This window comes from Phialemonium atrogriseum, assembly GCF_030411735.1.
Source record: "Phialemonium atrogriseum strain 8032-3 unplaced genomic scaffold QBC33scaffold_25, whole genome shotgun sequence".
In the NCBI taxonomy this organism is placed as follows: Eukaryota; Fungi; Ascomycota; class Sordariomycetes; order Cephalothecales; family Cephalothecaceae; genus Phialemonium; species Phialemonium atrogriseum.
In genome coordinates, this window is record NW_026848162.1 from 220,484 (window position 1) to 233,381 (window position 12,898).

The 12,898-nt window shown below is 54.4% G+C and overlaps 3 protein-coding genes across 3 annotated transcripts; all 3 read right to left on the minus strand.

The window, feature by feature from the left end:
• Positions 1–155: 155 nt before the first annotated feature.
• Positions 156–773, minus strand: QBC33DRAFT_547630 (uncharacterized protein). The gene has a single exon (XM_060428761.1). The coding sequence runs from the start codon at positions 535–537 to the stop codon at positions 301–303; it is 237 nt and encodes a 78-aa protein (XP_060280476.1). The 5' UTR covers positions 538–773; the 3' UTR covers positions 156–300.
• A 4,247-nt stretch (positions 774–5,020) lies between these two features.
• QBC33DRAFT_595577 (uncharacterized protein) lies at positions 5,021–9,876 on the minus strand (the record flags this gene model as incomplete). Its single annotated transcript, XM_060431836.1, has 4 exons — positions 5,021–7,567; positions 7,636–9,515; positions 9,577–9,793; positions 9,874–9,876. The coding sequence occupies 4 exons, from the start codon at positions 9,874–9,876 to the stop codon at positions 5,021–5,023; spliced, it is 4,647 nt and encodes a 1,548-aa protein (XP_060280477.1).
• A 1,216-nt stretch (positions 9,877–11,092) lies between these two features.
• QBC33DRAFT_478169 (D-isomer specific 2-hydroxyacid dehydrogenase) lies at positions 11,093–12,296 on the minus strand. The gene has a single exon (XM_060425284.1). It carries the CDS (start codon positions 12,122–12,124, stop codon positions 11,162–11,164), a length of 963 nt encoding a protein of 320 aa, XP_060280478.1. The 5' UTR covers positions 12,125–12,296; the 3' UTR covers positions 11,093–11,161.
• Between the last annotated feature and the right edge of the window lie 602 nt (positions 12,297–12,898).

Consider the following 12,898-nt stretch of genomic DNA (forward strand, 5'->3'; position numbering starts at 1 on the left):
CAATATTTGGTTCAACTCTGGAGATTGACCGAGGATCAACATCGTGGGAGTCCTTCACGACAATCCAGCCGACAATCCAGTAGACACTACAGAGGGAGCACGCAACCTTGACGTCAGAGACTGTAGCCGTGAGCACGGGTGGGAGCATATCTTGCATTAAAGAGAAAATCTATTCGACTCCATCTAGTACGCACCAAGGCTCCCTCCTCGAGGGAGGCCAAGAAGATGGGGGTATCAATGCCACGATACTGTCCGACATGCGACGAGGGACGCCAAACAACCAAAAAAATCAGGTATTCCCTAGAACCAGCGCCACCTGTTCTGCCCCAGCTTCTCGATCCGGTCCTTCAACCCCTGCTGCTCCTCGTTGCTGATCTTGCCGCGCACTGATTCCAAGACCTTGAGGTGCTCCTTCTTCAGCTCCTCAAAGCCGTGGTCTAGCTGAGTGTGCCACGGGTACAGGACGAAGACCTGGAAGCCCAATGCCGAGGAGGCGACCACGAAGTTGGTCACGGAGACGAGTCGGGTGAATTTCATTGTGGCGGGGGTGGATTGCGAGGCGGTGTGGGTGTGTTCTTGGGTTTGTTTGTTCGGTGAGGAGGGCTCGGCCCGTCGACGGCTCTGGCTGTAGTGGCTGTAGCGGCAGATAGATGGCGAAGAAGGGCGCGTCTGTAGAAACGAGAGGGAAATTGAAGGTTAGCAAGCTGCGGAAATGGGGAAATGGGGCACACGAGTTGGGCTGCGACTCACATTGGAAAATGTCCGCCTCAAGAGCGGTCAGCAGGGTGAATGGCTTGGGCGCGATACGGCCAGTTGACGTTGATTAATTCGTATCTCGAGAGTACAGGTCCTCAATGAAAATGTCCTTTATCACCCCGGAGCAACTTCCAACCTACTCGACGGCGGGATCAAGGTTGGGAGACGGTGTTTTATGAAGGAAGAAGTGGCAAGAATGACAGAATGGCAGCCCCCTAGCATGCCCCACTGTGGGGTTCAGGGTCGGCGCTGCAAGGGTCCCGTTCTCGCCGGTAGTCGGAGACTTGGCCAGCGCACCCAACCCCGCGGGCATCATAATTGATGCCGTTTATTAGTGTGCGGCTGGCAGTAGGCAACATGATATTGACCCAACCCTGGTCTCTATTGCTCCTCGACCGACAGCGCTGCTCTGATCAGACACCGCAAATCCCACTGACCGCCACCCTGCATGACGTAGAGAACCCCCGGTTGTTTTTTTGCGTGCCGCTCGATTCGGTTGCAAGCTTAGCCTGGCCTTGGCTTCCGAGTTTGGTGGCTGACTCTGAAAGTGGCGTGATCTTTTGCTTGGGGTCCCACAATAATCCAGCGCCTCCAATTTTTCGTGATGGAAGCCTTCGGAAGCGTCATAACCACCAGACCGGAGTGTTCCGTGATCCCCCGGAGTAAGGGGGCCCTCTCCTCTTGCCGAAATCACCAGATTATACCCCTACGGCTACGCTTGCAAGCTCGGCGTCAACGGTAGACCTTAATGGAGATCCCCCATCCCCCATCCCATCCCCCGCAGTTCTCCGGCATGTGATTGCGGGCACCGCCTGGACCCGTTCCGTCTTGGAGACCCACAGCTACCCCTGTCTGTCGGCTGTGGGCAGCCTCTCAATCGCCACCACCCTGGAAGTCAGCACTCGTCTCTGCTTGTTTGTGTCGTTCTTCCCTTGAGAGCACGAGTGTCTGTTGCCCAACAAGTGGCTCATCTGCATCTGGCAACCTACTCTGTGTTGCGGTGTTCAGGGTTCCGATGCCTGCCAGGCAAGCTTGGATTAGGAGATCATGAGCTGCGCATATTTATTTGGTTTATTCAATTTGCGTTGGACGGGGTCCAAGCAATACTCGCTGCCAGTTCAGTCTCAGCAACCGTAGATAAACTCTCAATGCCGAGGTCCACGATGGTGTGCGCAAGCTCAAACTCAACCTCAAACTTAATGCAATGAGCTGCGCATATTAACTGTATATTTGTGAGAAGCTGTGCTGCTGAGCTGCCTCGAGCAGAGAACAAGCCTTGTCCTCAAACATGTTCAAGCAAGTGCCTGTACTTTGTTGCAAGCAGCTCCAATGAACCCTACCTATTGGTGATCGGTCCTAACTCCAGAGGCGAGGTCTTCAAGACTTTGGCTGAAATGGGTCAGAAGGAATGCCCTTTCTGGGAACAAGAGCAAACAAATAACCACATAACTAGCATTGTTGCTGATTAGGATTGAGTCGACAAAAGATTGATTCTAAGAAGATAGGAGAGAAGGAAGAGACGAAGAGGTCGAGACCTAAAATACAGGAAGAAGCCCACTCTATATAGCCTTGAGGCTGCAGCAGGGCTCCCCAGGTTTGGCGGAGCGTTTAGCTCCTTTCCGGGAACTACCTTCCGGTGGGCACCACCTTCCCCATCATACGCCGAGACATGGTAGCAATGCCCACCCTTAGAGTGTGGATCGCTCAACGGGCGTGAGCAAGCACCCACCGCGGACCAGCACCGACCTTCAACAATTGGACGCCCGCTCCTCATCCGGATACTTGAGTTACCCTCCGGCGGCCCCGGACCACGTAGTGGAGCTCCAGGATCCAGACGGCAGACGGCAGAACCCGTCGCCATCCGGGTGGGGGCCGACGTCGATGGCCTCGAAACCATCCTTCAACAACCCCGTTCCATCTCCGGGTCGTAGCAGGTCCGCAGCACGAAACTGCAGGTGGTAGACAGCAGGTCAGCAAGCCGGGTTGCGCTTATGCGCGGGCCGGTGTGGCTGGAGCTCGCGCGCAACCCGCCCCGGGGGTGTTCCATTGCTGGTTTCGACGGCTCCTCGGTGGTATGGATGCAGGAGGGATTCGGCGATGACACCAAACTAGCGAGCTTAGTTGCTCACCAGGTCAGCATGGCTACCGCGGAACGACGCTACCTTCCTACCTTGGAACACAAGGCTCACAGGAATGTTCAATGCTGACCTGACCCACCGCGAGATCCGATTCTTCCGAGCTCAGCTGCAAGAGTGAGGTTCCCCCGACGCGGGGGCCTGTCACGGCGTGACGACTGGTGTAAGAGAGAGAAAGAAAGAAAGAAAGAAAGAAAGAAAAATATATTAACGCCGGCTGACGACCCTAACTCACTAACCGCTGTACAATTTCGCTTCTCGGTGGCAGGCACGTAGATGGGCAGGACAAGTGTGCCTGTCTAGCGGGTGAGGTTGAAACACGAGAAGGATTCCCCAAGGATTCACCAGAATCCTCACATCTCCCCACGTCTCTCCTGACAATTGGACAATTATTAGAACTCAATGTTGTACAGCATGGCATTAAGCCAGGAGCAATGTAACCAATAATCTCAGACAACCTTAACGTTCACGGGCACATCCCGCGCGCCTACCGGCTAAGTTCACGCCGTATCGTAGCGAATGACCACAACCGCTGACGGGATCTGCAATATCGTCCGATATTGCCTTGACGCAGGCCAGCAGCCACACCGCGGAAGGCAGTGGATTCAGTGGCCTGAAAGAATTAGCGTGCCTGGGATCGAGATATGCGAGTATGGGGTTCAGTTCCGGGCCGATACGCAGGTGCATTCCTACATCGCATTGCATCACCTCACTTTGGTTTTCTCCCAATCACTGGCCCTACACTACCCACACAGGTCCCCAATAATCCGGAGTCGATATATTTATGCCCTGTTCGTTGGTGCGAAATCGTACGTGCCTGTGTGGACATTTCCAAGACTTAGGTGCTTGGGAGGTCTGTTGTTTGCCTTTAGGCGAATTTAGGAACACAAAATAATTAAGCAGTACCGTGGTTATGCTGTTGGTTGTCATTTTAAAGACTAATAATTACGAAAGATGGAAATGCATATTGGTTAGCTTGGCTGATAACGAACCCCTGAAAGGCATGGTGGACGAGGCAAGATTGTGTGATTGTGGGAGGTGAACGGCCAACTAGAATGACAATATAGCGATTTTTGAGTTCCGTCTAGACGGCTTAGACTTGTTTAATCTGGTGAGAGTAGAGACATTACCAAGCTTACTAGCTGATTTTCTCTGGAACTTTACAAGCTGTGCTCCAACGGTACACTGTAATACCACTATATTACCAGCTAACAGTCCAAGTTGAGCTTCTGGAAGAACCAACTGTGTCCAAGAAAGAACACCGAAACGATCACCCGAAAGCCCTTGGATGTGTCGCATTCTCGCATGCAGAAAACATTGATTTTACCCGCAGATCACTGCTATATTTAATGCAGGCAACAAGTGAGCGGCACACAGGGATTGTCCTAAAATATTCTAGTAGTGTGATAAGATGCATTGAGGCAGCCATTGTAGGCAAGGGAGCATCGACGTTCTGATAAAATCGGGGCACCGAATCCTTTGACGTGATACAGCATACGGTACCACCCCAGGTGTCGCAGCGGTAAATGTAACCTGCAGCGGGTTTGTATGCCGTGGAATTGATCGTAATTATCTCCTACTGCAGCTACACATTGTATCTGAAGCCAAGCCAAAAGAATATATACCAGCTGTCTTCCCCGTCTTCTCGAAGGAATTAGATCCACAGCCAAGAAGTTGCTTAGCGGCGATGAGACTGGATGGAGATTCGGGAGACTCTACAACCAGTTTGACAGTATCAAACCCAATGAAATAGTGCTCTTCGCCCCCCCCCCTTGTTCGAATAGAAGCAGGCACTGTGCGGCTTTTGGCTGTACTTTGTTGGGCTTAAGCTTGGCTGAGGCTTGGCTGTAGCGACGGGGCGTCGTTCAGGTCTTGTGAATCCGTGCTAAAATGGGGGTTCCTAATATCTAATTATTTAATATGTAGCCCCCCTCGGCCAAAAGGCGCTGAAAGTGGTAGGGCCATGGGACTCGATCATTTTATAACCGCTTTTGATTTCCTGTACCTATTCCGTTCTCTCTCTAATACTCATTACCGTCGACCTAGGAATCGGATCCATCGATACATTGTTCAGTCAGGCCGCTCGGCCAAGAATATGGATACTATGCGTCTAACCAGCCGCACAATAATCACCAGGTCGACATCAGGTTGCTCTTAATAACAGCAACCTCCCCCTTACTAGGGCAAATGAACGTCCCGTCCCCAAGCACCTGGCACAGGCGAATTTCCTTGTCTTCAACCCAGTCATGCGGTAGGAAGAAGTGGCGTTCAATGGCCCCACCCCCATCGTGTAACTGCACCGTGCACACCCACAGATCCTGGTCCAGGAACACGAGACGTCCGTCGGGTAGTATGCCCGCCGCGTGTTGGGCGGTTCGGGGGACCACGACCGGCTTGATCGGGGTCGGGGATTCGCCACCTTCGTTTTCGGAGGAGATGGCGTTTGTCGGCAGGACTATGAACCCAGGTGAGATAGCAAAGAATGCGAGGAGAAGAAATCTCGGGCAGTAGCTAGGCAAGTGCCTAAGGTTGAACACGGGGCCAGAGGCGTCGTCCAGGTTCATGTGCAGTGGTGTCGAGCCTTGCCTTTCTAGTCGCCACGTAAAGATGGCCACGGCTTCAGCAGTGAAAAGGAGCAACAGCTCTGGCTTCAAGGGGTGTGGTACCCAGACAGCCGTCTCTTGATTGGGAGTGTCGCGGTCGCCCACGATCTCCCCGCCGGGGAAGGATAGGACCCGGGATTTCCTCGCTCCGTAAAATAAGAGTAACTTATCCGTCTCATCGAAGACAAGTTGTCGTATCATGCCACAATGTTCGGATATATTCTCGGCATAGAGATCTGTGGCAGACACCTGTCGTGGCGGCGTGTCCCTGACAGCGACTGCCTTGACGGTGGCGCTGTCCCAGGTAGAGTAAGCCAACTGGTCATGCTTTCTGTTCCAAACCAGGCACCCAAGGTCCCCTGGAAATGAAACCTGGCCAATCGTATAAGTTCTGTTGTCTATCGGGTCGTAAATATTCATGTTTTGATCCCCGCTGACGTATGCAACGAGGTCGGAGTGTCTGCAACTTATAGCGACGGACACTATCCCGGGCTTTCTGTCCGCATGACTCTCAGACGGGGGAAGCGATATGGGCATGCTGTGAGTATCATCCACCCCTGGCCAGGAGATGTTCGGTGCGGTGTCTGCAGTACTGCTCCGTCCAGGAGCCGCCGCATCGACGAGTCGGGTGAGACAGCTTGGCTCCCGGATGCTGCAGTGCGAACCGACAAGAGTATAAAACCGGTCACTCTCAGGGCTGAAACGAATATGGGCGCTGACTTCCGGGAGCTCCAGTTTGTACACTAGCAACATGGAAGAAACATCGTAGATCATAATCCAGTCCCGCATGTTGTAAGTGAGGAAGAAAATGCCGTTTGGACTGCATTCGATGTATAATATGGCAGCCTCGGCCTTCAATTCATCGTAGTTGTCATCCACAAGATTCCACTTGAACACGACGTCGTTGGAGATGCCAAAGATCAGCGTGCCAGAAGGGTGCCAGGCGGGGCGGACATAACGTTGGGCCTGGACCCGGTTCTTCTTGAGCAGGGCCACCATCTCGGGCGGATCCAAGTTCCATACAGAGAGGGAGGATGGCCCGGTAGCGAACACTATCTGGGTGCAGTTGTGGTTAAATGCTAATGAGCGATCCTGGCTGAAAGTCTTATCAGATGGGGGCATTTCTTCCAGCAATGCCAAGTCTAGCTGTGCCCAGGATGGCTCTTCATCCTCTCTGTCACACAACAGCTTATAGACCCGCCGATCGTGAGACACCATCATCAGCGTGTCGTTATCAAATCTGAAGTCGGCGGCGTACCCTACGTAGGGGTTATTTGTCGCTGATTCCAGAGATCCATCCTGGACCTTCCACACGAATGTCTGGGAGAGACAATAACACGATAACATTGAGCCGGACTCGTTGAGCGCGATATCACAGATATAGTCCGCCACATTGAAGGTCGTGTACTCTTCAAACAGGTTGGTGTCAAACAATGTGATGCTGCAGCCTTCCAGCTCGAAGGTCGCGATAGCAAGATGCAAGGATGACACCGCCAGCCTATATGTTGTTCCAAGTCTCACCAACACCCGAGCCAAGCAGTCATCCCAATCAGCATTCGACAGACCAGAAACAGACAAGGTGGCAGCAAGACTGTCATTAAAATTCCGGTAAATGGCGGAAGAGGTGGGACAGAGAGGAGGTATGCACTTGTAGATCTGAACCGGGTCCTCTGACAGATATCTACCGAACTTTGCAGGTATCCTCATCAGATCGACTGCCCAGGACTCAATCAGGGAGAGGTCCGACGATCGGTGAAGATTTGGGGACCTCTCGGTGTCTGATTTTCTCCGCCTTCTCACAAAGGCCGTGAGCGCCCGGGAAGCCCCGAGAAGCTCGGTGAGCCCGCCGCCCGTGGCGAGGCACTGAATCCAGGAAAGCGGGAATTTGCCGCTAAAGAACTTGACAAGTGCATCGAATACGCTCTCTGAGTCGAGTGAGCCGGTTTCGAGGTGAAAGGCCCATGATTTTGCAGCGTAGGGGAGAAACAGGGGCATCTTGGACGAACTGATCTTCATTCGCAGATCCGTATCGCAGAGGGCTTCGAGACATTTACCGAAAAGTTCTTCGTTGGCCTTTTCTGGGTCCAGAGAGAACGGTTTGCGCGTCGTCGTCTTCCGTAGGGGTGGTGGACCAGAGTCACCCTGTTGTCCGGGCTGATGGTGACAAACTGTCCACAGACCTCGCTGACAGTGTGGTTCAGATGTATGATCAAGCTCAACTCGGCAGAGTAGGCCTCGGAGAGCTCTTCCACCGTCAGTGGTGCCTTCGCGTACATGGCCCAAGAGAGGAGGACCCTGGAGAGGGACTTGTCATCCTCCATATCAAGCTGCATGATAGCGTCCAGCATGCGATCGTAAAGCTTGTCCATCCCATCCGGCGTGGAGTCAAGGACCTGCTTCACCTGCTCCTGGCGGCGACATCTAGCGACACGTTGGAGCACTAGGCTGGTCCAGAGAAAATTCCCTTGCGAGCGGGATGCGATCTTGTCGACCGTTTCCGTCTTGAAATCGTCGGTAGAGGGAAGATAGTCAATCTCTCCAGCCACAACGAGGCGAATGTCATCTGCATTGTTCGGCAAGGGAATGTCGACCACAGGAATCCTCTTTTTCGCGACCTGGAAGGCCTGGTTAATGGTAGGCAAAGGCCGACTGAATACCAGTATCCGAATGTAGCTTGCGAGGTCAGTGACGTTAGAGAGGAACTCCACGACCTGTCTACTCGACTCGGATTCATCAACGCCGTCAACCACCCAGAAAACATCACCCTCGCTCTTGACCGCGGGTAATACTGCCGAATACAGCTTTTGCCATACGGGGAGGGCCTCTGCGTTGTGTATTTGTAACCCAGATCTCGCCAGATCTGCCAGCGCGTGTCGAAAGGCGGGGATTCGAATCGCCGTCTGATATGCCAGAGATCGAAGCATGTTGGCGACAGATCGTTGCTCGCGACTCCCGTGGTTGAAGAAGAAATAGGCGCAATGGTGGCCTCCATCCAGAAGATGGTCGATGACGAAGGAGCATAGTGTCGATTTCCCACTTCCCGGGCCAGCATGAGCCCAGAGTACACGACTCGATTCCGAACCGAGCCAGCTTTTCATTTCCGGACATGCCAGGAAGCTCTCGCAGGTTCCTGGCTTTCTCACGGCGCGACTGGCGGCGATGTCCTCCCCTGGAGGCCCAGAAACGCCGAGAAAGTTCTTGATGAGTTTGAGGTCTTCCTTGAAGGCACTGTCGGCATCCTCCTTGGAGGCACTGTCGGTTTCCTTGGGGGAACCAAGTGCGGTGACGGCACTGCGGAGAGCCCCTATAACGGATGCATAATTCGGGTCGCCCACCCCCGTGAACTTGCAGACGTTGTGGTGGTCGGCGGAGAGTGGCTGTTGGGTCTCGCCGGGATAGCCCATAACGGAAGAGTTCTTATCCACAATCATGACTGAAATGGGCCCCACTGAGGTTTTCAGCCTCTCGTAAAACGAGAATATCTGAAGTTTTGACGCGACGTGTCGGAACGCTTCATTCAACTCGTCAATTGTCGGGCTTCCCTTAGCAAGGTCCGAGACATAACCTTTTGGCGAGTGTCCGAAGACCGAGCCGGCGAGGACCTTATTGAGAGTGTCGGCCAAATCTGTGCCTCGGTGGGGAGTCGCAAGAAACAAGACGGCCTTGATCATACGAATCACGTCCCGATACTCGTCGTTCAAATGGCCCTGTATGAACGCCTTCTTGAAGACCAGGCCACCCATCGAATGGGCGACAACGATGATAGGCACCTGGCCTAGCCGGTTGGTTCCATTCTCTCCGTGTTTCATCCGAAACAAGAGGTCGTTTGCGAAATCTCCAATCGTCAGCGGCGTCCGCTTCTTCCTGGACGAGAAATCGGCATTGTAGCCAAAAGTCAGGATTCGAGCCGAGGGGAGCTCCTGGGGAAGCCAGAGTTGGGGCCAAAGATTCTCCAAGTCCCGATTATGGCACCAAGTTCGTAAGCTCGTCCCGCCCAGGCCATGGATGAAGAGGACATCCACTGATCGTTCTGGAGGGTCGTGCAAGACTAGAAGACCGTGTGGGTCTTGACTTCTCTGGACAGCTGATTCGGGGCTTCGCATAGTAGAGGTTGCCGTTGATGGCATAGAAAAGGAAGGCGAAGCCTCGGGGGCGGGGGGCGGGGGCCGGACGGTGTAGCAGGCGGTCAAACGAACTGGCCTGGCTCGCTATCGAAGCTTGTTCAGACGAAGGCCCAGCCGTGGCTGGCGACGACCTATTAGTCGACGCCCCATTCCTGCCAGCATTCAGCCGTTTCCACTATTGACGCCCATTAGCAACTCCTCGAATTCGACATTATGGGCCTTTGGGGTTGCACGAGGACCGCCATATCAACATACCATCTCGAAAACCCGAGTTCTTATCCGCGTCGGGCTATCACCACACGGACACAGCTCAAGGAACCTGCACAGCAAGGATGCTTAGCTCGGGGGTAATTTCAGCCAAGGGAAGTCCTGGCAGGCGCAGACCACGAGCCAGACCTCTCGGGGATAAGTAGGTAATAGTATGAAGCAGTTGGGTTCGAAGATCGGGCTCCACCTCCTGCTTGTGCCTCCGCGGCTGAGATACCCCGCTCTGTACCACCCGAGTCTTCAGCGCCTACCTACTACCCTTTCTAGTTAAGGCTTGTCATGTTTTAATATTACTTTTAATACCTTACTTGAAATATTCCCTCAACATATTGGGCAGCAACAATTTCTCTGGGGCATATGGGCACTTTGTTCTACTGGTTCGCCAGCCTGTCTCGCAGTTGGAAAGTATACTGGAGAAGGATGAGTGTGATTATTTCCAAGTGATATACACGAGTCTTGTCTAGCCAGCAATTCTCCCATTCCAAACCCATCATTTCCTGTCGACCCAACTCACTCAAACGAAAACACAATGGCTCGTCCTCAGCCTCTCCACCCACAACCTGTCGCAATATGGCAGGGTAACAAGGAGACTACTTGCCCATCCGTACCCAAGCGAAAACGCCGAAGAGATCCGTGGGCAGAGGGGTGCGCTGGGTGAGGAGGGAGGCTCGTCAAACATCCCCCCCACCCCCCCTTCTCCCCCTGGTAGCATTTGACTCTTGATCTTCGGCAATTGTTGCGGGAGGAACAGTATTTCCGTCGGGCCGCATTTGAGACCTCTGACCCGGAGAAGGCCCCGTGGGCGCTGGGGTTCCGGGTTGAAGGTCCCCGAGTACCGGCGTTCCACCGGACCGTATAGCTGCTCGGGACCTCGCTGGAGTTGACCGTGCTGCAGGGGGGGAAGCGTCCGACGAGGGGGTGTAGCGTGAAAGAATACTAGACTGATAAGCTAACCTGATAGCTGGTGAATAGAAGTCGCCTGCTAGATCACCTTACAATGTGACTCCGGGAGGGAGAGGAGAGAGGCGGACGGAAGGAATATTCCCATCTCGTTGCCAACAGTGGCTATGGTCTCGGCCTGCGTTATGCTCGATTAATAATTCAGTTTCTGTATGGAAGCACCTCACTTCCCACGGCTGCCGATCGCTGTCCGTCTCGGGAGTCACTGAGAATGCATTCTTGGGGTAGATTATGGCGAAGATATAGACTCTCGAGATGCTATAGACAGATTTGGACATTGAATAGAAAGTGTACATCTATGTATCTATGTGCGTGCCTACAGCTTCCCCTTGATGCTGATGACATTGTTCAGCGGCTGTCCCGCCAAGAAGCGCCTCAAATTCTCCGCAATCAACGCCTCGGAGCCCTGTGGCCTCCCCCCGGCGCCGTGGGGCGAGACAAACAGGTTCGGGGCCTTCCACAGCGGGCTCGACGACGGCAGCGGCTCCGTCTCGAACACGTCGAGGGCAGCACCGCCGATCTCGCCCTTCTCCAGCGCGGCGACGAGCGCGTCCTCGTCGACCGACATGCCGCGGCCGACGTTGACGACCCACGCGTGCTTGGGCAGCTGGCGCAGGCGCTCGGCGTTGAGGGCGTGGCGCGTCGCGTCGGATCCCGGCAGGATCATGACAAGGGCGTCGGTCTCGGCCAGCAACTGCGGCAGCGCCGACTCGTCGGCGACCTCGACGCCGCCGCGGACGCCGGCGTGGCGGGCGACGCCGCGGACGCGGGCGCCGAGCGCGGTCAGGTGCGGGGTCAGGGTCTTGGCGATGTTGCCGTAGCCCCAGATGAGGACGCGGGCGTCGCGCAGCGTCCGGAAGGAGCCGGCCGGCCGGTCGGGCTGCGGGCCGCCCAGGTGCCCCGGCCACTCGGACCGCAGCTGGTAGTCGCGCATCTCGTGGAAGCGGCGCGCCGCGGTGAGAAGGAGGCCAAGCGTGTGCTCGGCGACGGTGTGGTCGTGCAGGCCTGAGCCCGTGGTCACGGTGATGGCTGATGTGTCAAAACCGGCGTTGAGCACGTCGTTGGGCCCCGCGGCGAGCGACTGGATCCAGCGGATATTCTTCATCCGGCTGGCGGCATCCTTGAGGTTGGAGGCGGAGTTGGTCCAAGTCACCAGGATCTCGGCGTCGATCAGCTCCTCGGGAATGGGAGCGTTGACATCGTACTGGTGGAGCGTGACGGCGAATCCCTCGATGCTCTTTATGTCGAGCTTGAGCGAGTTGGGGTAGAGAAGTTTCATTTTTGTCGCGACGTCAACCCTGGGGCCTTGTACTTAAGTCTTGGGTTTCAAGGATGGTGGGGGGGGAAATTTGGCGGGAACAAAACTATATCTTGAATACTAAGCCACAAGAGAGAGGGTATAATGGAAGGTATATAAACACTGAACTTTGATAACCTGGAAAATAATCAGTGCTGCAAAGTCTGCGCCATTGCGGGGAACCGATGTCGGGAGTGGGGGGGGCGACCGGCGTTTTCGCCGAATTACGGCGGGCTGTAGGAGAGACCACGGCATAGCCTAATTTGTCCCGATGAAGAGGGCCAGGAAGTCGGGCAACTACCCTGGAATGTAGAGGCCAATACCAAAAGCTTTCTTCACTGCCCTACCTACCTAGATAGGTTGTAGATATTACGAGTAGCAAAGTTCCTTTTTCTCAACCAGGCTGTCTGTTACCCCGCCACTGTCTCCAACTGTCTCTCCAACTTCTCCCCACCAATGTGTACATGGTCTGTGGCTTAAGGCTCTGGAGACCCCTCCAGTACTTTGCAGCAACGGATTTGGAGAAATTACCTAGGGATGTTATTCTCCAGAGGTCACTGGCTTCGGACTCGGCCATCTCGACATGTCGACGGTTTCTGCTGTTGCTGCTGATAGCTACCTACATTAATGGCCACCTGCCGAGAATTGATCGATTTGTTAGTACCTGGCCTGTACAGGTGGCTTCTATGGTCAGCCGTAGTTAGTGCGGGGTACCAAGGAGACACCAGGCCGGCAGAAACCATTTGATGCCGAACC

Bases quoted from the DNA above. Each gene is read 5' to 3' on its own strand.
- QBC33DRAFT_547630 (XM_060428761.1), bottom strand. From the start codon at position 537: ATGAAATTCACCCGACTCGTCTCCGTGACCAACTTCGTGGTCGCCTCC.
- QBC33DRAFT_478169 (XM_060425284.1), bottom strand. From the start codon at position 12,124: ATGAAACTTCTCTACCCCAACTCGCTCAAGCTCGACATAAAGAGCATC.